The 25759-nt window shown below is 37.0% G+C and overlaps 3 protein-coding genes across 9 annotated transcripts in view; all 3 read left to right on the top strand.

Annotated features, from left to right (window-relative positions):
- Positions 1-146: 146 nt before the first annotated feature.
- On the top strand, positions 147-3039 carry ifi30a (IFI30 lysosomal thiol reductase a). Its single transcript, XM_079819816.1, has 7 exons — positions 147-798; positions 1180-1362; positions 1952-2026; positions 2152-2241; positions 2331-2483; positions 2576-2644; positions 2737-3039. The coding sequence occupies exons 1-7, from the start codon at positions 664-666 to the stop codon at positions 2797-2799; spliced, it is 768 nt and encodes a 255-aa protein (XP_079675942.1). The 5' UTR covers positions 147-663; the 3' UTR covers positions 2800-3039.
- A 417-nt stretch (positions 3040-3456) lies between these two features.
- mpv17l2 (MPV17 mitochondrial inner membrane protein like 2) lies at positions 3457-6286 on the top strand. 2 transcript variants are annotated; one of them, XR_013816746.1, is made up of 6 exons: positions 3457-3937; positions 4144-4305; positions 4477-4553; positions 4645-4771; positions 4942-5555; positions 5871-6286. XR_013816746.1 is itself a non-coding variant. In XM_079819817.1 (5 exons), exons 1-5 carry the CDS (start codon positions 3748-3750, stop codon positions 4974-4976), a joined length of 591 nt encoding a protein of 196 aa, XP_079675943.1. In that variant the 5' UTR covers positions 3461-3747; the 3' UTR covers positions 4977-6286. The 2 variants fall into 2 exon arrangements, 1 of the variants encoding a protein (XP_079675943.1); XM_079819817.1 differs by having other exon boundaries at positions 3461-3937; positions 4942-6286.
- A 200-nt stretch (positions 6287-6486) lies between these two features.
- pde4ca (phosphodiesterase 4C, cAMP-specific a) overlaps positions 6487-25759 on the top strand; it is a gene marked incomplete at its 5' end in the record, with an annotated part of 50352 nt that continues 31079 nt past the window's right edge. For 2 of the 6 annotated variants that reach the window (XM_079819814.1, XM_079819813.1), the window contains one exon: positions 16013-16619. In XM_079819814.1, coding sequence (XP_079675940.1) covers positions 16546-16619 — 74 coding nt within the window. Of the gene's footprint in view, positions 6675-6864; positions 6923-8508; positions 8724-10642; positions 11319-16012; positions 16620-25759 lie in introns of those variants that run through there. The other 4 variants (XM_079819809.1, XM_079819806.1, XM_079819810.1 and 1 more) reach the window with 4 other exon arrangements.

Below are 25759 nucleotides of genomic sequence, written 5' to 3'. Positions count from 1 at the left end.
GCCAAAAAAACACACATTTTACCCCCCGAACACAATTTTTACCGGGGAACCAACCGGGGCTTGTTTTGAGGAGCAATTGGGCGGGTTTTGTTGTGAAAACCTGGCAACCCTGGCCTTGGTGCACCATCATTCACACACTTTCACACATTTCTGGACAAAATATCATCTCTTTTTTATTGTTTTGTCACTACCTCTGCAGACAGTGAACTCTATGGGGAATGTATATTGTTAAGAGGAATACCACCAAGTCTATTCGAACAAAATTGTTTTGATGACGGCAGAAACTAGACACTGAACGTATATAGTCACTGCGGCATTCTTCGTGCAACAGTGTCTAAAAGTATTTAAATGTTGCCATTTTGGTAGTTTTCATCGGGAAACATTTACATTCGACGGTCAACTAGTATCATAATGTTTCACTACAAAAAAAGGGAAGAATTTTCGGCGCAGCCTTCCTCGTGATAGCAATAATGTTTTGAGGCCATAATAAAAGTATCCCGCAGTTGCAGAGTTGGATTTTGCCGGATTTTAATGACGTCACGTAAATACACCAATCAAAATCTCGGCCCTTTGATATCCGTACGAGGAAGAAAGTTTAAAATGATGTACACAACACATACACATTTTCATTCAGAGCATAAGGCAAGCAGGTGACCAGGAATCATGTTCGGCTTTAAACTGTCTGTGTTGTTCTTCGCCGTGTTCTCGCTGAGTAAATGCAGCGGAAGCTTTGTTTTCTCCTGTAAATATCCGCCTTCACAGTGGTGCGACTCTGAAGACATTGCAGCCGAATGTGGGGTAAGTAGGCTATCGAAAAAAAACCAAACAACCTGTAACTTTCTCCTTACATTTCATAATATGAAACCATTGGATAGCCTATGTTTTTATATTGCTTTGGGCAAGAATTTGACCTAAATGTTTTTTATGTACACGAAAGAGTAGTTTTGAACATGGTTTTCTGCTGCTGACTACAACTGGTGACAAGACCATATTTTTCTAGTTACGTTTTAAACCATTTTGTATGCATAAACAAAATTAAAATTTTCACCGCATTTGAAGTTACAGTAGATACATTTAGCCTATGCAAATTGCCCTGATGTGCTTCTCGTTTTTTTAAATCTGGGAAATCCCAAACTTTTTTTGGCACTGATCATTTCCCTTTATTCTCTTCTTTCTTAGGTGCTGGATCAATGCATGAAGTTTAACGTGACAAAGCCCAACGCTGACAAAGTGAATGTGAGCTTATACTATGAGTCTTTGTGTCCCGGATGCAGAAATTTTCTTGTAGGACAACTCGTGCCAACCTTATACATGCTGTTTGACATCATGAACGTCGATCTGGTTCCATATGGAAATGCACAGGTATATTTACACTACCCACTGTTGCTTACACAATTTCCCCTTTGTACAAACAGCACATAGCTGCTATTTACCCTTTGTGTGAATAGAATCAGTTTGCATTTAACATGGTGTAACTAGATTATATTTATTGTATTTGACACGATGCAAATATAGTATCGGACACAATTTACACAGCGCAAATGGCAACCAATTTATTTTATACTTAGTAAAAGGCTCCCATTCATGTAAGTTACATTCAAGGGATAGTTCACCTACAAATTCAAATTCTGTCATTTACTCACCCTCAAATTGTTCCAAACCTGTATGAATTTCTTTGTTCTGCTGAACACAAAAGAAGATATTTGAAGAATGTCAGTAACCGAACAGTTGATGGACCCCATTGACTTCCATAGTATTTTTCCCTGGGGTCCATCAACTGTTTGGTTCCCCATATTCTTCAAAATATAACCTTTTGTTTTCAGCAGAAGAAAGAAATTCATACAGGTTTGGAACAACTCGATGGCGAGTAAATGATGACAGAATTTTAATTTTTGGGTGAACTATCCCTTTAATGTTAAATGATGTCGCTCATAATTTGTTTTCATAATAGGAGAAAGAAGATCAGGGGAAGTACACCTTCATCTGTCAGCACGGAGAGGAAGAATGTCTTGGTAACATGATTGAGGTGAGGCGCAACGCCTATTTATTTCACAGCTCAAACATTTTAAAAGCAGAAGTGGATTGGTGTTGTCAACATTTGAAGACATCTTGTTTAGCGATATAATAATTGTAATCTTTCCTGCCTATCAGACCTGCCTGTTGAATACTTTAGGACTGCAAGCTATTCCGGTCATTTTTTGCATGGAGTCTGGTGTAGATGTTCTGAAATCGGCCCAGCCTGTAAGTCTTCATTTCTATTTGACCTGCTGTTATTCTATCCATCATCAACACTGTTGCAATGCAATGCTAACCTGTACCTCCCATCTCAGTGTCTTGGAGCCTATCATCCCGAAATAACATGGGATTCAGTCATGACGTGTGTGAAGGGAGACCAGGGCAATAAATTAATGCATGCAAATGCAGTGAAAACAAATGCTCTGAAGCCCCCTCATCAGTATGTGCCTTGGATAACCATTAATGGAGTAAGGATGTTTATTTGTTTTTTTTATTTATAAGGATTTTTTTTTTTTTTTTTTATCAGTGTAATTTAAATTTCTCAATGTTGTTCCTGTAGGAACACTCAGACGATCTTCAGGATAAAGCAATGAGTTCCCTCTTCAGTCTTGTGTGCAGTTTGTACAAGGTTTGTCTGTTAGTGTTTATAACCATTTCAGAGTCTTATCCTATCAATGAGCTGTCCATCACATGACCTCTTCATTCTTTGTGTTCATATAGGGTGAAAAGCCTAGTGCTTGTGCTCAAGGGTTGAAGAAAACCAGCAGTTACTGCATGAAGTAATCATTAAATCTGATAACACTACTCAAGTCAGGAATGGAGACCATGTGTGAGACATACGTGAATACACGCTGAAATGTATTTGAATCATTTGTTGTTGTTGTTTTTTATGCTCATGTACATGAAAGGGTAGTTTTGAACATGTTTTGCTGCTGACTACAACTGGTGTCAAGACCATATTTTTATACAGTCAGTTTTAAACCATTCTGTGTGCATAAACAAAATAAAATTGTTTCCATCATCTTTGCACTTTTTTTATGTAATTTTTCTTGTGTGTCAATGATTTTTTTTTTTTTAAATAAGCATTGCTTAAGTGGACTTTACTCAAGATAAATGCTTCCTCAGTGGTTTTAATTTTTTGCTTGTCTACATGTTTGCTTATCATTAACCTTAAGTCTTTCCACATTTTGACCTACATGATGAAAATACTTTGGGGTTTTAAATAAAACTATCGTTAATATAATGTCAAAAAAAAGTAAGCGCCCGAAGATCAATAAATTATATTCTAATAGCAAGTATTCAAACGGGACGAGATGATTGTTAGGGGTCAGACTGATGTGGCGGCGTTCTGCGCACGTTGACGCAATCTTGATGCTCGTGAGCGCAACGCCATTACGCATGACTCGTCACCGGCTCCATAAGGCTGCTCAAGGTTCCGCCGGTTATATGAATGAAATCTAAAGATGTAAATTTGTTAGTCAGCTGATTGCAGCTCAACTTATGAAATACACAATTCCGGGATAGCGTAACAACGCTAAACATCTATCTTCGATTATTAAGGAAGATGTGCTCCTCTCCATTTTAAGTTAACAACCCTTCTCAGTATTTAAATATATGTTTGTGTATCTTATGCTATTTATCCTGGGGTAAAGGAACAGAAGTGGCGAATGAAGTCGTCAAGCGTTGGTTGTTCGGAAACTTGAGAGGAATTTACGTTCAAACGGCCTAAACATGATATCTCGTCAGAGTAAGGATTTTCTCATACGGATCGCCGGTTACTGGAAGCCGCTTTTCAAAGGCAGATTTCTGATCGTGACAAACACGGTGAGTTGTGGGGGAATGTTAGCGGCGGGCGACTGCATCCAGCAGACGCGAGAGAGACGGAGGACACCCGGACGAGCACGTGACTGGTGGCGTACAGGTGACGATATTTAGTTACACACACACACAGAAGAAAGTTTGGCTTGTTTAAAAATATATACACATCAGCTCGTGTTTGTAATTTATGTACCAATGCGTGATACCCCCCCAAAAAACTTTTATCTTATTTTTTTTAAGTATCGTTCGAATGTCCTGTTCTAAGTAACGCGAGATTGATTAACTCTCGCGGTGTTGCGCCCTCTACAGGTTGTATGTTTGCCGTCGGATGCTCTATGGGTCCATTCATGCACTATTGGTACCTGTGGCTCGACAAATACTTTGTTGGCAATGGCATACGTAATGTCGGCAAGAAAGTGCTTATTGATCAGCTGGTTGCTTCACCGGTACTGGGGGCCTGGTACTTTCTAGGTGAGATCTGCTGCTGATTTCCATTTATTTCTGTTTTTCACTCAGTTATAGTCTCAGAATTTATTACAAATATATTTTACGGTAATGAGGCATAATGTAAGATTTCTAATATAATGAATGAAAGTCTGAATGATGTTACACCTGTTTGTTGTTGTTGTTGTTTTAATGAAGGTATGGGTATGATGGAGGGCCACACTTTGTCTGAGGCACAAAGAGAATTCAGAGACAAATTCTGGGAGTTTTACAAGGTAAGTTGCATTAATAAGCATGTGTTGTTAGTTCAACCTCAAATTACGTATCTTCATAGCTGACAGCTTTTCATAACATGCTTCTTTTCAGGCAGATTGGTGTGTTTGGCCAGCAGCACAAATGGTAAACTTCTACTTCTTGCCACCCAAGTTCCGGGTTCTTTATGTGAATATGATTACCCTGGGATGGGACACCTACCTCTCCTACCTTAAACACAGTAAGACATGTTTGCATCTATCAATGCATAACAATAATACATTTGTAGTAATTATTGAACAAAGATGGTGTGTAAGTTTTACATAGTGCTTGGCCGTTTTAAAATTAAAGCAAAGCTCTTTTCCTGGATGTGAGCTTCCTTGTGACACGATGACATTTGTGTTTTTCAAGGAGACCAAGTAGAGGTCAAAAGAGAAGCTGAATGAAGAAATCTGAAGAAAAGGAATCACAAAACACTGCTTCGATCACACAAAATTAATTAAATAAGATAATTCAAGACTGTTAATGTACAGCTTTTTTTTTTTATTTCATATAATAGGATCAATCGAATTGTATCCAATAATGGCAGGTAAATTGCACATTTTGTAAAACATTTTATTTGAGTGTGTTTGTATTTATTTTGAATAATATAAAAAGTATTGAATGTAATTCAATGTCTGAAATCAGTGTATTGTTGACAAACGAAGAGCAATTTATAAAATCATACTGTTTACAAATATATATGGTATAGTGTGGTGAACCTGATTTCACCAAGTACGTGTTTCTGGGGGGTATTCCAGAAAGCAAGGTTAACTTACCGTCACATATACCTTGAACTCTTGGTTGATTAACCCAAACCTGGCTTATTCGAGGTATGCTGGTTCCAAAAACGAGTCCGGGAGTAAGTTCAGACAACTCAGAGTATGTTCCCGGTAAACACACAAGACATTCTCAACAGAGCGACGGAGCAGGTTATGTTCAGGGAATGAGTTGCTATGGCTACTTGAACCCTGAAAGTTACCTCCGTTTTTGGAAGTGAAAGTCGAGGTTATCCGCTTACTTACCCTTAAACATACCCAGGTATGTCACATAACCTGCTTTCTGGAATACCCCCCCCCCCCCCCCCCGGTTCCTTATCTTTGTTGATCCTGGAACAACATTCCAATCAACCAGTCAGATTTGAGGGACATGTTTACAGTTTGTGTCAAATTTAGACTTACAACCAGGGTTAAGTGCTTCTACATCAGAGTTATTGACTTATTATTTGCCTCTGATTTTAGGAATAAGGTTAGGTTTAGGGGTAGGGTTATGGTTATGGTTAGGACTTCATTTCCTGACAGGAATGTTGTTCCAGGATCAACAAAATATCTTACTTGGCAAAATCAAGGTGACCAATATGGTATACCGATTATATAGTTATCTTCCTTCATTGTAAGAAATATTTTCATTTTGGTTTATAATCACAATAATGTGCCAATATTACTGTCATATATACTGGATGAATGCTGTAACATAAGCCTATGCTGCATAAGCGGTAATGTGGCTGGCTGTGTGTCTGCTTCTAGCCAGTTTTTGTTCCAAAGTAATGTTGTTCATAAATTGCCTTTACATGTACCTGTACCTGTATTTTTTACCTAATTAATTAAATTGTTTTGATGATAAATGCATCAGTTGGCTAGACCTTTTATATCGACATTGTCCTATGTGACACTGTTTTCTATGGAAGACAATAAAAGGATTTTGTGTTTTGAATATTATCATGCTTTATAACTTGTACTTTGAGGTTAAAATCCAAATTTGAAGGAGCATTTTTACTCGTATATCAAGGCATCCATCTTTCAGTGGTGTATGACAGTGCTTGACAGCACGTGAGCTGCTCTGCAGTCAGCACAGGCAAACCTGCTGAGTGAGAGTGACAGGACAGCCTTCATAGGGGCTTCCAAACTGACAAACACAAGTGTTCTGGCAGGATGTTTTCACAAACCATTTGGTTTTGAGCTATAAAGATTACCTGCCACAGGATTGGACAACAACCTTTTTTTTTTGGAAATGACCCGAATGTGCAACTTTTGGACTGAAGATATGCTTAAAAATTATTTGAAGAAAAACACATTACATATTACAATATCTTCTCAGTTTTAGAGGTAGGTGTTATTTGCTGCACATATATACTATTGTTTAATTAAAATAATAGTTTATTATTAATTGGCCTATTTATTGACTGGTGTTTAATGTTTCTTATTTTTATTTTAGTGAACTGTATAGTCATGTAGATTTTATTTTTATTTAGGCTGGAAAAAGTTGAGTTGTTTACCATGAAGTGTGTATTTTCAGAAGTGCCTCCCGCATTATGAAGAGAAGTTCTTCTTTGAAGTCTTTCTGGACATTAGAAGTAGGTCATATCAGTTCATCAGCGCTCACAGTTATTATCCTTTCTGGTTTGATTCTTAAAAGATTAGTTTAGATTCACTGTGACTGTGCAGATTAATTTACAATAATACTAAATTAAAGTGCACCATTAAAGGGATAGTTCACCCTAAAATGAATATTCTTGTCATCATTTACTCTCCCTCAACTTGTTCCAAACCTGTATGAGTTTCCAACCAGACTGCTGATGGTCCCCATTGACTTCCACAGTAGAAAAAAATACCATGGAAGTCAATGGGGACCATCAGCAGTTTGGTTTACTACATTCTTTAAAATATATATTTTTTTTGTGTTCAGTAGAAGAAAGAAACTCATTCAGGTTTGGAACAATTTGAGGGAGAGTAAATGATGATTGAATTTTCATTTTAGGGTGAACTATCCCTTTAAGATTTCCAACAATAGGCATAATAATATGCATATAAAGGGCTAACTATTTGGCAATTTAAAGGGCTAGTTCACCCAAAAATGAAAATTAGCCCATGTTTTACTCACCCTCACCGAGTTACTCATGGCACTTGACTAGTCAAGTAATGGCAGTGAATTGTTGCTTCGTTTTTGAAGTCCATAAAAAGTGCATCTATCCATCATATAACTACACCTAGGATGACTTGAGGGCGAGTAAATTTTCATTTTTGGGTGAACTAACTTTTTAACATTAAATATATTATATAATATATTATTATATAGTTTTTTTTTTTTTTACTTTGATAGTAATTATGCCAATATTAGGGGAGAGTGGGGACGGTTGTAACACTTTTAGCATTTTTTTTTTCAGTTTCTCAGAGACTGTTTTTATTGGAAAGCCAAAATTGTAATGCACTAAACTGAAATCTGTCAGCAACCCCCCCCCCCCCCCCCCACACACCACTGTAACATGCGTACATATGATAATACATACAATTTATACTTGAATAGTGGACGTTGCAACATTCATTAACATGTAATAATAAAAATTACTTTATCATAATATTGCAATTTCTTTATTTTATTTGTACACAGACAGGGTTTTCACTAAGTTAAATGAACTTTTAGAGTAACTTAAACAATACTGGTTATAGCTTACATCAATTGTTGATGCAACCGTCCCTACACTGACAGCCATGACAAAACTTGCTATGCTAGCTTGACACAATAGCCTTGACACATGGTAGCTGTCTTTTAGAAGCTAAGAAAACACCGATTAAAACGATATAACTTTATAATGCTTCACGCAAACAGTTTAGACAAACGAAAACTCTGGGCGTGAAAAAAACAACAACTTTTTTTTTTAACTTAAAGAAGTATTATTTTGTTTTCTGAAGGAATGGTCACATGTGGCTTCTTTCTTCCAGAAAAGTAGAGGGGCTATATGATCATATCTATATGAGTAGCTCATACCTGATTGAAGGAATAATAATAAGCAATGTTGCAAGTGCAACTGCCCCATGTTGCAACCGTCACCACTCTCCCCTCCATGTGATGGAAAAAGTATTAATATAATTGTGCTTTTGTGCTGTTCTGGAGAGAGATTATGTGTTGGTGTAAATTAATTACTTGCTCTGTTTAATTCAGAGAGAATGGGAAACTGCGAACCAGCAAGGCCTGCAAGGATCCAAACCCAAGCCCAGTCACCGTACAGTTAAGAGGACATTTTCAGGGATCCTTCAGCTTCCCCGTCTGTCCCGCCGGCTCTCGGTTCAGGGAGATTCAGAGAACACAGCCCGCAAGGCCACCTTCTGTCTCGGCATCGCCAATGGCCTCGACCTCGATACTTCTCAAAGTACCTGGTAAGCTGCTCTTTTGCCATTTTTAAAGACACTTCGAATCACTTAATCTTAACAAGTGATCATTTGACGAAAGGATTTGAATGTCTGGTAACAACCTTGCGCTTTGTAGGCTTCAGTTTGTGAAGAAGAATGAGGAAAATCCTGTTTTTTATCTTCTGTTGTAAACAAGTGTAAGGGTTTGAGGAACTTTACCGATTTTAGTCGATAACCGTTCGTTATCTAGGCCTACCTGTTTTCAAAATAGTGGCTTCACGTCAGCAACTTTAGACTGAGCACGAGCACTTACTGTTTCAATGTTGTGTTAGCCTATGTTGTTTCTTAATTATAAGGTGTAATGGCTTATAATTTAACATAATGTACTTTGAACAAAATTGTACAGTATTGTAATTGTCTAAATGTCAATTATTCATTAATTGATGATTGACGTTTTGCATAGAGACAGCAGAGGGAGCTATTGTTCGATAAAGACAAAAAATATATAGCTCTGACAAAAGAACAGTCAGGAGGAAAAAATGAAATCATAAACAGTAAATGTGCAGTTACACATTATTAACTTTTTTTAATGATTTACCAAGCTCACTTTTCAGGTAACTTTAGTGATATATAAAAAAGTAAAAGAAGAGTCATAAGAAGAACACATTCTTTGTGCACTAGGTTATTGTTCATGATTTGCTATTTAATTTAAAGAAATGGTCACTTTATTTTACAGTGTCCTTGTTACATGTACTTACCATATTAATACAAGTAAATTATGCATAATTACATGCAACTAACCCTAAATCAAACCCTAACCCTATATTATGTAGTTAATCAATATTACTCAGTACTTAAATTAAAACAAATTATGCTAGTGCTTTCTTCACACTTTCCCCCCACTTTTGAGCTGTTTTTGGAGTTTAACATTTAATCATTTAGCAGACGCTTTTATCCAAAGCGGCTTACAAATGAGGAGAACAATAGAAGAAACCAGACCAACAAGAGGGCAACAGCATACAAGTGCTGTAACACGTCTCAGTTAGTCTAGCACAGTACGCATAGCAAGGTTTTTAAATCAGAAAAAAACTAATAGAATAGGTAAGTGCTAGTATTAATTGGTCAGGGGCTGACAAAACAAATGTGCCTTTAGAAAAAACGCAGTTACTTTTAATTAGCTGGTACTTTTAATCAAGGTGAAATACAGTAACTTTTATTTGAAATACACAAATACAGTAAAAACAGTATTACTGTGACATATTACTTCAATTCTAATTAACTGTTTTAATACATATTTTAAATATAATCCGTTCCTGTGATGGCAAAGCTGAATTTCCATTTTCATTACTCCAGTTTTCAGTGTCACATGATCCTTCGAAATCATTCTAATATCCTTATTTGCTGCTCAAATGTAGTTGAAAATTGAATATTTTTGTGGGGGGAAAAATGTATATATTTTTTCGGGATTCTTTGATGAATAGAAAGTTCAAAACAGTGTTTATTTGAAATCTTAACATTATAATAAATGTCTTTACTGTCACTTTTTGAACAATTTAAATTAATAAACAAAACAAAAAAGCCTGTCCCCAAACTTTTTAATAGTAAGTGTATATTGTCTTGTATTTTGAAAACCTATAAATCATTTTAATATTTAATATAAAGTTTTAATATCTTGTTTTGTAATGCATAAGACATTTGTATCTAAAGTATCCTTTTTCGGGGGGCCACTGTATGCATATTGTTTTTGCATAAACAACTCATCCGGCAGTCAAAGGATCACAGGGAACCTTTTCCCCTCTGATAATCAAAGCCCATGGGGCCCGTGATAGAGGGCCATCGTGACATGAGCCATGCTCTCTGTCTGACTTTATCTGACTTTGCTTTTTATAGTCAGAGCTTTCATGTGACTTCTCCTGGTAAACCTAGAGCATGTGAAAGGCATACGCATTTCTCTGAGGAAATCTGAACGCCGCGATCAGCTCTGCGCTGCGCCGCTTGTGCACTGGCTTTTCAGCACACCAGGGGACTGGAACAGGAAGTCATTATAGACCAGTAAACACTGGACCTCGCACACTAATAGTCTTAACGCGGAGGTGGGGCCACTTAGAGAGCTCTATCATGGAGTCCTCTCATTGTAAATCACACTGCCATATTTAGTCTGTTGGAGGGAAGTCTTCCAAGTTATGTAAACAAAGAGAGTTCACAAGGGGAGATGTTCCATTGCTATGATGGCTGGCTCCATTAATGCGCCTGTGATCTCTGAAGCAAGGCTGGATTTCTCAGCTCTAGTGAAGGGTGAGAGATGTAGACTGTGGTTTTAGTGTTGAGAAAGCAGTGTGAGTGAGCAACTCATGCCATGACTAGACAGCCGTTCTGCCAGTTGTGAAGACACACAAACTCTGCTGTCATGAGTGACCTGCTCTCAGAGGGTTCGGAAGAGGAGAGACCTCAGAGACCCTCGCATCTCAAGCTGAAGGGAAAATCTCCCACTGTCTCCCCCAAAATGTCTCCGCGGGACTCTCCTCGGAGTTCGCCCCGCAACTCGCCTCTGCTCTTCCGGAAGCTGATGATGAATCGCAGCATTGCTCTGCAGAGACGCTTCACTTTGGCTCACACTCCCAGGTAGGATCTGAATTCTTCTGCATCGTTTATTTAGCCTCTTACCGGGAGGCTTGGCTTCAAAAACAAACACACACACACACACAGGAGTCTTGTGGCACAGGCACCTACGTAACAACGCATCACATGGCAAATTTTGTGGCTGCTTGAGACATTCGCCCCCCCTTCCAAGGTTTGTATTGATGCTAACACTTCTAGCTACAATTATAATCACTATAATCAAGGAGGTGGTTTGTCTGCTGTGTGGAAGCATAAAAAGATGTCTTTGTTTGGGAAGATATCTTGACCTGAGGTATTTATTGTCAGCCTATCTCAGCAGTGATCGAATGAACTGCTTTTTTTGCACGTAGTTATACTGGTTTCTGTCTCTTAAGCCTGCTAAAGTCAAACATGGTACTAAAATTAACTATGAGCACTTGACCTCCTGAGAGAACAGGCTTTGATCCGCATTGTATAATTTTGCCTCTTTTTTCTACTTCTTTTTTTAAGATATAAATGCATGTATACAGACAGCCGTGCTGACCTTTTTATAGTATACTTTTAGGTTTACCTGACAAAACATTTCTCACAGTGTAGTAAGAAACAGTTCAACATGGTTTGTAACTTCTGCAAATGATTGGCTTTTGTGGCTTAACGGTTTTTTTTTGTCCATTTTAAATTACTACTGTTGGGGGTTGATGCACTCTTTTTTGATAGTTTCTTGCTCATTCAGGTTGCATTTATTTGATCAGATACAATGCTTGCATTTTTTGTATTATTACAATTAAAAATAGCATATTTTAAAATGCAAATTATTTCTGTGAGGGCAAAGCTGAATTTTCAGCATCATTACTCCAGTCTTCAGTGTCACATGACATGATCCTTCAGAAATCATTCTAATATGTGGATTTGCTGCTCAGGAAACTGTATTACTTATATTTTTTATACTGAAAACAGTGTGTTGCTTAATATTTTGATGGAAACTGTGACAATTTTTTTAATCAAGATTCTTTGATGAAAAGTAACAGAAAGTTCAAAAGAACAGCATTTATTTGAAATAGAAATCTTTTGTAGCATTATAAATGTCTTTGCTGTCACCTTTGATCAATTTAACGCCTGAATAATAGTAAAAGTTTCTTTCAAAACAATTACTGACTTACTGACCCCAACTTTTGACCAGTACACTGTAAAATCGAATTAGTTAGACTTACTTAAAAAAAGCATGCAAACCGATTGCTTTAAAAAAACAAGTAAAGAGAAATAGGAGTAGTATGTTGTGCTAACAAATGCTTAGTTAGTATAGTTCACTTGCACAAGAGTTCTAGTAACTTAAAAAGTACAGTAAAGAGTACTTGATCTTTTATTTTAGATTTACTCTTGACTTAGTTTAGCTACCATTGTTGTGTTTTGCATGCTGAATGTTGAAGTCTGTGTGTGACTCACGCATGATCAACTGCAAGATATTGTTACAAATATAGAGGGATTATTTCAACCCAATTAAAAGTTCCGGTGTTTATGACGCAAGTGTTAGCAATAAACTTGTAAACGATCATTATACGACATAAAGGGAAATGTTACATAGGTTAATTTTAAAAGTTGATCTTAATTTCTGACTAAATAAAAAAAGCTAGATCATCTTTTAAAAGAAAACTATTTATTACTTCTCTTCCTTTAAAACCAAATAACTGGGATCTCTTGTTGCATCGCTGCATCAATAGAGAGATTTATAATAATATGAATGTTCCAAGTGCCCAACCAAAGTGAACACTGATCACCATAATGGTGATGTTTTTATTTGCTTGACAAAATGGCACTTCAAACCAATCAATTAATCTTAACTTGGGTTTTCTGAATAAACAAGGGATAGTATGTGAATAGGACAGATTACTAGACTTTTACAATTAAGACATTAAGTAAAGTTAACTAAAGTGCTTGTTAGAATCACCGTTGGATTTTACTGTGTAGTGTGTTGCACCTAATGCTAAGAGATGATGCCTTTCTTTATTTTTTATTGTCCTCAAAACACTCTGAAAGTGAAGAATCACATGGTTCACACTAATTGCCTGAGTTCTGAAGATTGACATCAATAAAACCCAGTATAAACCCTTAAAACTGCCCTTTTGGAAGCCATTGCCAAAATACATCTCTAACGCTGGTGCCTTTGACGTGTTACAGCCTCTGGTTTGAGTTGTTTTTGCGTCTGTTAAACTTCCAAGATTTGAGGAAGTCAGAGCCTGACAACACTGTAAACATCCCCGGCCATACACGCACATGCAATAAATGTTGAGAAATCATCAGCAGAGCTCACAGGAGGTGTTATACTTCAAAACGATGAAATAGACATTACTTCAAATATTTATTAACTGATTACAGCTATCAAGTATTTTGCCAAGAGGTGACCACAAGTGAACTCAGAAGTTGTTTATCAGAATAAATCTGCAAGAGAAGAGTTTCAGCTAAAATGTTTGAACACGGGTCACTGTGTTCATGTCAGCTGGTTTGTGTGATGTAAGTGGAAAGAGTCAACCTGCCATCCGTCTAATGGACACTGAAACCATTCCCTTGGCTCTGTGAACGGTGAAAGTCCACACAGGTCAAATGATTTGGGAGAAGAAAGAAACAGGCTGTTGGAGAATTATGGCAGGATGGTGTAGGAACAGGAACGATTAAACAAGTCATATCTCTGTCAGAATACTGTCCGCGAGAGATAAAGCAAATCGGAGCAAGAGACTTTATTTAACATTTAGTGTCAGTAACTTGAAAGTGTTTTTAACAAGGTTTCAGGGTTATAATAACAGCAGATCTGTTTGTTCTGAGAAGTTCTTCCACTGAGTGGTTAAATGTATCTTTTCTGGTTCTTAACTCCGCTAGAGGTTGACCGTAGCAAATATTTTGACCCATGAATCCCTCAATATTTAGGGAGCCTATTCTGTGCTATGCTGCGCTTACAAATCATGTGAGTTCAGTGAAATAACAAAATTTGATCTGTAGGTATTTTAGAGAAGAACTATAACTTCCCCTCCTTTTTTACCACATGGATTTTGACCAACATAATTCTAAGAGTTTGTCTTTTGTTATTGCTGCTTCTTCTTTAATAACTTTTCTGAGATGCTGGATGCGTTTTGGATCCAGATCTTGTGTGTAAAGCTCACACTGCTCTTGCCGTTCTTCTTGAGCGTTATCCTGTCATGTGCTGATCTTCCTCTCAAGACTGTTTGGCCAATATCAACAACCTGAGTTCAAGCGCCTGCATCAGCCCTCATCCTCCCTCACCCTCGCCTGACCCATAAACAGATCAACCCTAACTTTCTCTCTCCTCTCTTCCTGTCACTTACAGGCTGCCAAATCATCTGAACTTACTTTATAATGACTATAGGTTATTTTAGGGTCGTTGATGAATAAACTTTGTGTTTTCAAGATTTTAGGTTAATATACAGTCTTAAAAGTTTATACACCCCTTTCAGAGTCTGTGAAAACGTGTATAACTTTAACAAAACACATGTTATTTTTAAGACAAAAAAAAGAAGCTGAATTTTTAAAAATTACCTGTTCAAAAGTTTATGAACCATTGATTCTTAATATTGTGTGTCGTTGGATGATCCACGGCTGTTTTTTTTTTTTTACGACGATTGTTCATGAGTCCCTATTTGACCTGAGCAGTTAAACTGCCCAATGTTCTTCAGAAAAATCCTTCAAGTCCTGAAAATTTGGGAATTTAAATATCAAGGCAAATAAATAGCAAACATGCAAGTACCTTCTGTTGCTTCCGAAGGGGAGTACTAAATGAAAATAAATTATATTTAAACAAAATAAGAAAAACTTGGACACCTTCATCCTGTTCAAAAGGTTTCACCATTTCAACTTTTTATTTTTTTTAAATTAATGGTGATGATTCTTTTTCTATTATGTGGAGACCTAACACTGCAACAATGATCAAATTTACTTTACATTTCAGTTTTTTAGGTTAATATTTGTAGTTCATAATTAGGACAGTCAAAAGAGAACAAAATAAGTTACAGTAAAATGTCAACTGCTCTGTAAGATTGAAGGGGGTTCTTTTGCTCCTTTTGTTCTTCGTGTCCACTAGAGGGTAGAGCTGAGTAGCTTATCTTACCCCTTACTTGACATCGTTGTCATTTTGTAATAATTTTGTTCTATTTTTGTTCTACAGACCATGCAAGTCATCTCAGTTAGTAAATGTAAAGATTACACTTCGTTTTTTTATACTGGAAATATTTTCCTGGCATAATTCTGAACACATTAGTATATAGTCACAAAATTAGACATTTGTAAATTGAAAAGCTAGAATTTTTTTGTTTTGAGTTCAGGATGTTGAGCCGCTGTGTGTACATACCGCCTCCCTCAATGTATTGGATTTAGTGACACACAGTGTCATTATTTTGCTGCAGGCAGAGTTCAGTTAGTGTTGCATTTGGAAACAGGCCAGTGATGTGTACGACTCAGGTTATTACTTTTAGTGCACATGAAGATGGTAAAGCAGCAAGTTGCAGATGTTACGCCTCAGGACACCCCATCTATCACAAACTGACCCTTGAAAAAAATACCTTATATACACATGCAACAGTGCTGCAGAGTTTCTCTCTCTGTGTCCTTCTCTCCCCTTCCCTCCACCCTCTATCTTTCACTCTCTCTCTCTCTCTCTCTCTCTCTCTTTCACTCTCTCTCTATCAAAGGCTGGTTGTTTCAGGCCAGAGTTTAGTTTCAGGGCTTTGGATTCAGAGAATGGCACCAGGAGGCTAGATGGGATGACACACTATATGGAGCATCTGACGGGATTATGATCCACAGTTTTTTTTTTTAGACTACTAATGAAATATCAGCAAAAAACTTTTGATGTTTAGGAACAATTTTTTTACTGGGCTAATTTTTCTCCTTTATGCTCTTCCTTTAAGGACTTTGTGGGATCGAGCAGGGTGAATCTAGATCGACTTTCATCCGGGACTGTAGAGGCTATGGTAGGCCTTTATGCTGGCGACATAGTGGCTTATTTAAGTTTATGTCAAGTTTGAGTGCCCAACAACAGAAACACTTTCGCGCTGCCGAGTTTTTGTTCAATACGTGGCTTCGAGATTGTCACGGCATTATGTTTCTCAGCGGATGGAGACACTGGGGACATGAGATCAAGATCTTCTGAGGTGTTGCTTTTAGTTGTGTCACGCTCTTGCTGTCTGACATTGGAAACAATTCCCAAGTTTTAACTGTAGTATTCAAAAGTTAATCCTCTCTCACAATGAACAAAGATCCTCGTTTCCCCAGGAAGGCAATGCAGATGAACTACTCAACGCGACGACACTCATGCATTGGGTATGTATAGGCAACAGAAGCGACAATGATGGTGTCTTCACCTTCAGTGGAGTCAGTCATCTGCTAATCTCACTTTTAAAGCTTCAATGTTAAAATCCCATTGATTATATAATGACCTCGGTTGAACTTTGCTCAAGTGCACGTTACACCATGTCACTGTCCCATGATGTCAATATCATTTTTGCTGTGTTGATAACACTGAAATGACTACAGAATGAGATTTGCTCTTCTGAATATGGTGTTTTTCCAGTGCTCAGCCCTGACAGATCTTTCTTGTGTAAGAAAGTCTTGAAGCAAACCAGTGCTCCCATCTCCACTGAATTTCTGACATCACTAACGTCAACTCTGAAATGATGAGTGGAGTGCACGTCTAGTGGAGAGAGTTGCTCTGGAGTTACTTAGACTTCCCTCTTTTTCTGCAAGCACTGCATATACATAGTGTCACAGTGTTAAAGCAGGCAGAGAGCAGCGCTGGCTGTTATGTGATGTTTTGTGTAGCTGCTATATCTGTGGCCTGGACAGCCTGAGGCAAGTAGAGGTAGGGAATCGATGGCTCAGCCACTGTCTGTTGATGTTCGCCTGTGGCGGTCAGGCAGAGTCACGATGGGCAGACACATCACAACCTTACGCACACAGTAACCTCTGTACTATCCAGCATGCCTGGCATTATCTAATGTAAATGATGAGTAAATTATGCTCTTGTACTCTATATGTGGCCTTTATGCAGAGTGTATGTTGTTCAAACACACATACATTTTGATGAATGTTGAGACGTTTTCTGTTCTTTGGAGAAACACTATGGCAGAGATAGATAGTTTCCCTAAGATTAACTTCATTTCATCAGTTAGGGATGCACTGATTTGGAAATTTTGAACGTTACCAGCATCTTTTTATGTTTTGAAGCTGATAACAGATATATTGGCCAGTAGTAGATATCAATCTACATTGAGATTACAAAAAAGTGCTCTTCAAACAAAAGAGAGTTACTTTACCATTCAAAATTATGTAGTCTTTTTGTTGTTTAAAGAAAGAAAATATTGCTTAAATTTAGCTAGGATGCATTGAAGTGACAGTGAAGACTTTTCCATTACTTTCTATTCATCGAAGAATCATGAAAAAATGTATCAGTTTCCACGAAAATATTAAGCAGCACAACTGTTTTCAACGTTGATAATAAGAAATGTTTTTTTGGAGCACCAAATCGGTATATTAGAAGGATTTCTGAAGGATCATGTGACACTGAAATTACATTTTAAAATGTTGTTGTAAAAAAAATCACAATATTATGGTACTTTCCCCCCCCTCTAAAACATAAAATTGTAATTTTTTCCAATCCCAAACTTTTGAACGGTATTGTATATTACTAGAAAAATATATTGAAATATTTGTGGAAAATAAAAGAATAATAAAGAAACAAAGTCTTACTCTGTAACCGTGTTATCTGTGTTTAACAATAGTTAGAAATCCCATGATCATTTGGCTATAATTTATTGGCCTATTTTACTAATCTGACTTTTAGTAATAACATTAAAATGTCACATTTATGGTCGATATGAAATATTGTGCATCCCTAGATGAAGATACCAGTGATCACAGCCGCTATACGTGCAGTCATTTTATTGGTAAGCCTGAGCTGTATTTATCTCCTGTAAAGTTGATTCATTTGAGCCTCTTTGAAACACTGCCACTCTTCAATCTATGGCTCTCTAAAGGACCTGTCACAACTCCGCACAGCATATCACAATGTTACACTGTTCACAAGAGGCTTTTCACTCAGAGACAACGCTCTTACTCGCCATGTGACTCAGACAAAGCTCTGACTTGTTTCCTAGACGCGTCTCACCACAATAGCCATTTAAAGCAGGGCAATCAGTGTTGTAGAGCATTAACATCAAAACAGAGGACTGGATATATACCTCATCATTTCTTAGTTTTGTACCACAACTAAGAGCTAAACATCCATCTGGCGATAGCAGGTGGTGTAATATATAGTAAGAATCTTAAAGAAAAAAAATGTACTTAGACAATTATTTCAGGACCTCAAATATGATTGGCTGTAGTTCGTGCAGGTTACATCAGTTACATTGTTACGCCAGGTGTTCAGACAGAGGCAGGTGGATGTCTGTACGAGTGAGTCATTGAATGATTATTTAAACCGATTCATTAAAAAAAAACACTGATTCACTCAGGAACGCCATTACCGAGTGCTGCCTGATGAGAAACGCCTCTGCTGTGGTTTCGTTTGGAGCTATTTGTGCAAAAACAGAAAATTGAGCAAGGCACTCAATATTAACTTTGTTTACTGAGCTGTTGTATGAAAGTGTGGAAAAATATTATTTTCACTAAGTTAAAGAAATCTGGTTCAATGTCGACTGTATTTCAACCTTGCTGCTGTTTGTGTACATAAGCCATTCACACAGAATGTGTTTTTATATGCGAGATGCCGGACAGAATGAAACAACATTAAAGTCCCTCGACTTGTTTTTTTAATAATTTAACTTCTTTTTACTTGAGCGCTGCGAAAGATTTGAGGTGCAAGTCAGTTGTCAAACATGTCCGTCTTGTGCATGTTTACATAGGGGGAAAAACAATAGTCGTGTGTCCCAAATGACACATTATACACTCTGCACCATGTACTCAACCATGCAGTGGATGAATTTTGTCATTCAACAACTGAATCTGATAGCCCTTTCCCCTCCACTACATAATTAAAGCTGTGCCAGTTGAGTGTATAACATTCCACACTTCAGTTGTGTCCCAAATGTCATATACTATATACAATCGTGTGGTGTATGAAATTTATACGATTATTTTGTCATTCAACATTGGAGTCTGATAGCCCCTTCCCATCCGCTACATAATTAAAGACAGTTGAGTGCATGAAGTGTCCAACATCCCACACTTCATTTGTTCGGTTAAAGTGCACGTTTTCTTTTTGGAATTTTGTGAACGCACTACTCTTTATACTACAAAACAGCATATTATAGTGTATACGTACATGAATTTGGGTGCATCTACAGGGAATGCACAAAACACATTCTGTGGCCCCTAAGAATGTCACTGTCTAATCTCTAATGAGCTAAACTGAGCTAAAACTTTGCATTGCATTTTATGTTAGCTTTTTCTGAACTCTTAAAGTAGTGGTGGTTGCAGCTTCTTAATTCTTAAACTGGTTCGGCAAACAACTTTCTAATATCGCAGCACATATTCGAGTAGAACCATGTTGAGTCGTTCCAAACAGATGTCGAAAGAGAAAGTCAAGTGAGGTGAACCAAAAACAGGACAACAGTGTCAGTAACCAGCGGACCCAAAAATAAAACCTCAGAATAGTCGATAGGCGCTGATGCTGTGACTGGAGTCGCTGTGCGTCACTGTTCTGCTCCATATTTTCAGCATGGCTGCTTTCCCCAATGACTCCCACCGCTCATTGATCAGTCAGCCTCTCTCACTAATGCTGGAAACCCTGCCAACCCGTCTGCCCTTTCTCAATTAAAAAAAACCCAGCAATCTAATAGAAGCTGTCAGACCAGTTTTTTTTATACCTTGCTGTTTTTGGTTAGTGTTACAGTGCTCTTAGATTATAGGCTGGTGACATCTACTGGTAAAATGATGTTACTGCGAAAATCACATCAGATTATTTGAAGTAATGCTTTGCTTTGTGGACCTAGTATTATCAGCAGTGCATTTTATTCTCCAGATTCAAAGGTGATTCATTCTGTCTAAGCTGGTTTGGTGGTCTTAGCTGGACTCCAAGCCTGGTGCTCAACTGGTTTAGCTGAGAAGTGTCTGTGTTTAGACGTTATATCCCTAGTTTTGTTTTGTTTTGTTTTTCATATGGTACTATGGTAAAACTATGTTTTTTGGACATGTACAATGCTAATACCATAGTATTCTTTTGAAGTACATTGGAGTGCCAAGTATATGCCATGGTTGGCCAACATGAATAATTAAGTACTATGGTAAATACCAAAATAACACTTTTTTTTATTATTAATACCATTTGACACAATTAATCTACCACTATATCTTGGTATCTTTGCTGTACTGTAACCCCTTAAAGAGATGGGGAGGGTGGGCTGAACTCATGATTGAGTGGTTTAGGTTTGGTTTAATGCAAAACATTTGTGCATGAAAGCTGTTGACACTTAAAGTAAAGAATGCCTGAGAAAAGCGCGCTGCCTGATTCAGTATCTGCGGTTACATGAGATGTTGACAGGATATATGTCAGTGTCATCCCTTGTCAAAAAATCCTATTAGAATTTCAGTTTGTCTTGTAGGGTCTTGTTTGATTGTTAGAATCTTATTGGACATTGTGATAAATAAATAAAAATAATAGGGTCTTGTTTGATATTTTTTAGAATCCTTTTGGACATTGTCCTATTTTGAAATAGAATTTCAGTTTGTCCTGTAGGTTAAATGTATTTATTTATTTATTATATATTGCTATTATAAACTAATTATAAGCAAGCTGTAAAAATACAAAAGGCTACCTTCTGTAAGGGCCTCATTGTATTAATTTCACTGGTATATCTTCGTCCATTATTCTAACGTTGTTTGTTTTCATTACTTGTTACGAAATAAAAAGTCTTGCATCATAAAAACAAACTTTCTTGTCCTGTTACTCTTCAATTGCAGGCGCTAATGCAGTAGTGCAAGCTGCTTTTCACTTCATTATAAATAAAGAGCGAAATAAATTATGAGCATGCCATGCATGCAGCATATGTTAACTTGGAAGGATTTGCATGCAGGTTTATTCATCAGGAGCAGTTTCCCTATCTCATTAAAAGGTCATGCTAGTATTGTGTATTTACATGCTAACTGTTGTTTCCGTAACCCCAAAATGCCACTTTATTTTCACTTTGTGTATGACTGTGGTGGCTCATACCAACTTACTAAATTTATTGTATTAACAAAAAACTAGTTTGGGACTGCTATTTTATTGCCTTGCCTTATACAGTTTATTTATCAGTATTAGTAGTCATATTCTTACAATGTGTGCGTGTGTGTGTGTGTGTGTGTGTGCCACTGGTTTAAACTATATGTGGTCTTCCAGATTGCTACGTGTAGTTCATGTCTCACCAGCAGGGGATGCAGTGGTCTAATGCAAATGCATCACATTATGAATGAATGAAGGTGCATTTGCATGCCTGCCTGTTACAAAATCCAATAAAAGTTTTTAATACATTTCTTAGCACAAGACCAGTTGAAATATTGTCTTTTTAGACTATAGTTTTTGTTTCTGTTTCACAAGGCATCCTCACCTGAGAATTATGAGCAGAGCTACAATTACACTATTTTTTCACAGACCTGCTTCAGATTATTATGTTCCATTTTGTGGAGAATTGACTTTTTTGGCAATGCTTTTCTGATCCTTAGCACAATTTTTATCACGGGAATTTAGTCTCGAGCCTCGACGCTTTCAGCTGCCAGCCAGACGCGCTGTTGGCCAAGCATCACAGTGTGACAAGCCTGTGTCGTCAACACAGTGATGCTTCATGCCTGCGATGACGTCTGCCTGGAGATTTCATGCATCCTATGAGTCTCAGTCCTGGCAAAAAACTTTTTTTTTCCCACGGATAGTGCTGTTAAAGCAATAGTTCACCCAAAAATGAAAATTCTGTCATCGTTTACTCACCCTCAAGTTGTTCCAAACATGTATGAGTTTCTTTCTTCTGTTGCACTCAAAAGAAGATATTTTGAAGAATGTTGTCAATGGCTACTGCCAAAGCTCAGTTATTCAGTCAGTTCAGGTGTGCAGAGAATGTAGAGGTGAACTTATGAAATTAAGCCAAACCAAAGCAAAACAAGTCACTACAAAAGCAGGACAAAGCTTGTCTGACTAGTTAATACATTTATTTGATAAATAACCATAAAAATAGTGAAAAATGATTACAATTTTAAAATAACTTTTCTATTTTAAAATGTAATTTATTCATGTGATGTCTGAAAGCTGAATATTCAGCATCTTTACTCCAGTCTTCAGTGTCACATAATCCTTCAGAAATCATTCTAATATGGGATATTGTGGAAATCATGTGTTTTTCAGGATTCTTTGGTGATTAGAATGTTCAAAGGAACAGCATTTATTTGAAATAATGAAATAATATTTTAAAAGTAAAATTTTTTTGAAAGGTAATGTATGTATTTTTTATCTGTGAGTGTGCATAGATTAAAGGGGTCATGAACTGGCTTTAAAAAAAAATTATACTCACTGTAAAAAAAAATCAGGTCTCCAATTGAAAATGTTGTAGTGACTGATCACATCAAAAAATGTTAGTTGGCCAAATTGAATTTCTGTGAATTAAATTGCATACATTCACAGAAATTAAATTTGGCCAACTGAAAAATTAAGATGTGATCGGTCACTAGAAAATGTTTAATTGGAGACCTGAAGTTTTTTTCCATTGCTGTTGTCTGAGGTCAACTTATGACGTTTGCGTGGTTTTTACATTCAAAAACATCATAATGAATAAGTAATAGGCTGTTTTCTACCCTGGTTTTGAGCCTCTCTCATGGAACGCTCAGTTTTTATGGGTGTGCCGCACTGAAGACTTGGAAGCAGTGTTGGGGGTAACTCATTACAAGTAACTTGAGTTACGTAATAATATTACTTTTTCCAAGTAACTAGTAAAGTAACGCATTACTTTTCAAATTTACAACAAAATATCTGAGTTACTTTTTTAAAAAAGTAACGCAAGTTACTTTTTCACATTAATTTGACTGACAGCTCTCCTGTCCCCATGTTGAGAAAAATAAGTGCAGAGGCGTTGTGTGTAAACATGATGGTTATTGTAGTTCCAGACTAAATGTGAGCATTTATTTAACTTGCACAATAAAGATTCTGTACTCCTCAAAATGAATAAAATCAGTACTATGCAAACCTCCAATAATTAAATGTTAAATAAAACAACTATTTTTATGCATAATCTACCTTTATATTTAATTTACCAATGTCTTGCTGCTGACCTTTGATGATGAAATTTACTAGATTTTTTGTTTTTATTGGTAAAACTTTTTTCTCCTGCATTCTATTCTACCATTATCCAGAATGGAAGCACAGCAGAGCAGAGCTGCGCCCTCTACTGTTCATGCGTGAATTTGCATTCTTACCATTTTTATTATTTCAATTTTGGTATGAAGAGGTCTTTACCGTTGCACAAAAATATAACTTTTTTGTTATAAAAAACAAAACAAAAACAAGCCCAGCCCAGGTGAGAAAAAGTAACGCAAAAGTAACGTAACGCATTACTTTTCTTAAAAAGTAACTAAGTAACTCAATTAGTTACTTTTTAAGGGAGTAACGCAATATTGTAATGCATTACTTTTCAAAGTTACTTTCCCCAACACTGCTTGGAAGTAAAGGCCAACTGCTATGATTGGATAAGCGTTGCATATTATAATGAGCTCCGGCTCCCCTGTGAGTACACTCCTGAGTTCCCTACACAAGCGTGTGGGAAACGGCAACCGGGATTCATTCATGTAATCTCATCCTTTCTGCAAATCCAGTCTCTTGTTTACAAACAAATGTCTTCCCCACTTGAGCTGGATCTTCATTAAAAATAAAGTTCAACCACACATTCCTAATATTAGAATCCGAAGGAAGCTTAAGGAAGACTGTGTTCTTCCACAACCAGGCACAGCGCAATATCTTGCTATCTTCGGCATGTTTATTGCTCGGTAGCGCGACGTGTTTAGCTCTACTAAGGCCTATGTTATTTATGTTAGATTTCTTGCATGAGTCGGTGGGCAAGGCTACAGAATCAGGCGTACTTCTTCTTCTGTTGAGGCGGCGTTTCACCACACTCTGACCTCACAGGTTGGCACATTCTGAGATTGAGTGTTTTCTGGGCCTGGTGTCAATAAAAGCTTTTCTTTGACTAACAAGGAAGTTTTCTGCTCCGAAACGTACAGGATATTCTTATATCACGATGAACTTTTATATATCAAAGGCTGAGTGAAAAGTTGATTTCTCAATTCATGACCCCTTTAAGAGACAAAAACTGAAAAAGAGTAAATAATCTGTACCAGTACCAGCACTTCAGAGACATTTGCCAGGTATAAAAAACTGAGGTCTGTTTGCTATCTGAAGCTGATAGATTTCCAGGACACTGACTCTGAACACACGTTATAACCCTGAGTAATAAAAAATGAGCACTGAGGTGAGCACCAGAGAATTTTTCACTACGCTGCAAAGCCAAGAATAATACTTTACTTTAGACATATCATCTTGACCTCGGGACTTTCATTCCTCGTGCGGTAATCTGTTAAGAAACGTTCATTTTTACGCTGGGTTTCGATCCGTCAAAGTAATTGGTAATTCATTGTGTTGAGGAAAAATATTTCATTAATTCTTAGAAAATCCTAGCTACATATGTTGTCATAATGACATTATCAACACACAGCACTTTGTCATACTGACATTATCAACACAGCACCTGATCATTCAGTTTTGTTCGGTTATTTAACATTTAATTTAAAGAGCCAAAGCATCAATGTCATGAATCTCTTTGTCGGGTTTATTAAACTGGATAGTTTCGAGTTGGAATATATCCTTCGATATCATATTTTAAAAGCAAATTCCAAACAGTCAAAAACCTCATGAAGTATGTATTTTCTAAAACTTTCTCTTAAATCAACACAAAACTGGCCATTGGCTGATCTTTCTAACAAAAAAAGATCCCAGATTGACAGTTCTGTGGATGAGCTACAGCCTTCTGTTATTTTCAATATTTGAGTGCTAAAACATGCATTCTCCAGTTTGCCCATCATCATTTTTTGAGTCATGATTATGACATCCTAACAGACTGTTCTGACTGAGACATGTAGATAGTCCAAACAAGGCCATTTGCTTTAGCCAAAGATCTTTATCAGCCCTCACGCTGTCCAAATCATTAGCATAGAGAAACAACTACATCCTGGCAGTTAAAGTGGTTTGAGTGGATTCATTGTTTTATCAGACAAAATAATTAGTTTGCAAATGACATTTAAATAATTAGAGAGCGAAACTTCAAATAACATGTTTAATAATAAATATGGGACCCACTTTATATTAGGTGGCCTTAACTTCTATGTACTAATATTTTAATTAATAATTTGATACAATGCACTTATTGTGTACATACATTTTTTTACATTGTACT

The sequence above is a fragment of the Gobio gobio genome, assembly GCF_949357685.1.
Source record: "Gobio gobio genome assembly, chromosome: 6".
Taxonomy (NCBI): domain Eukaryota; kingdom Metazoa; phylum Chordata; class Actinopteri; order Cypriniformes; family Gobionidae; genus Gobio; species Gobio gobio.
This window is presented reverse-complemented; position numbering and strand designations above follow the sequence as displayed.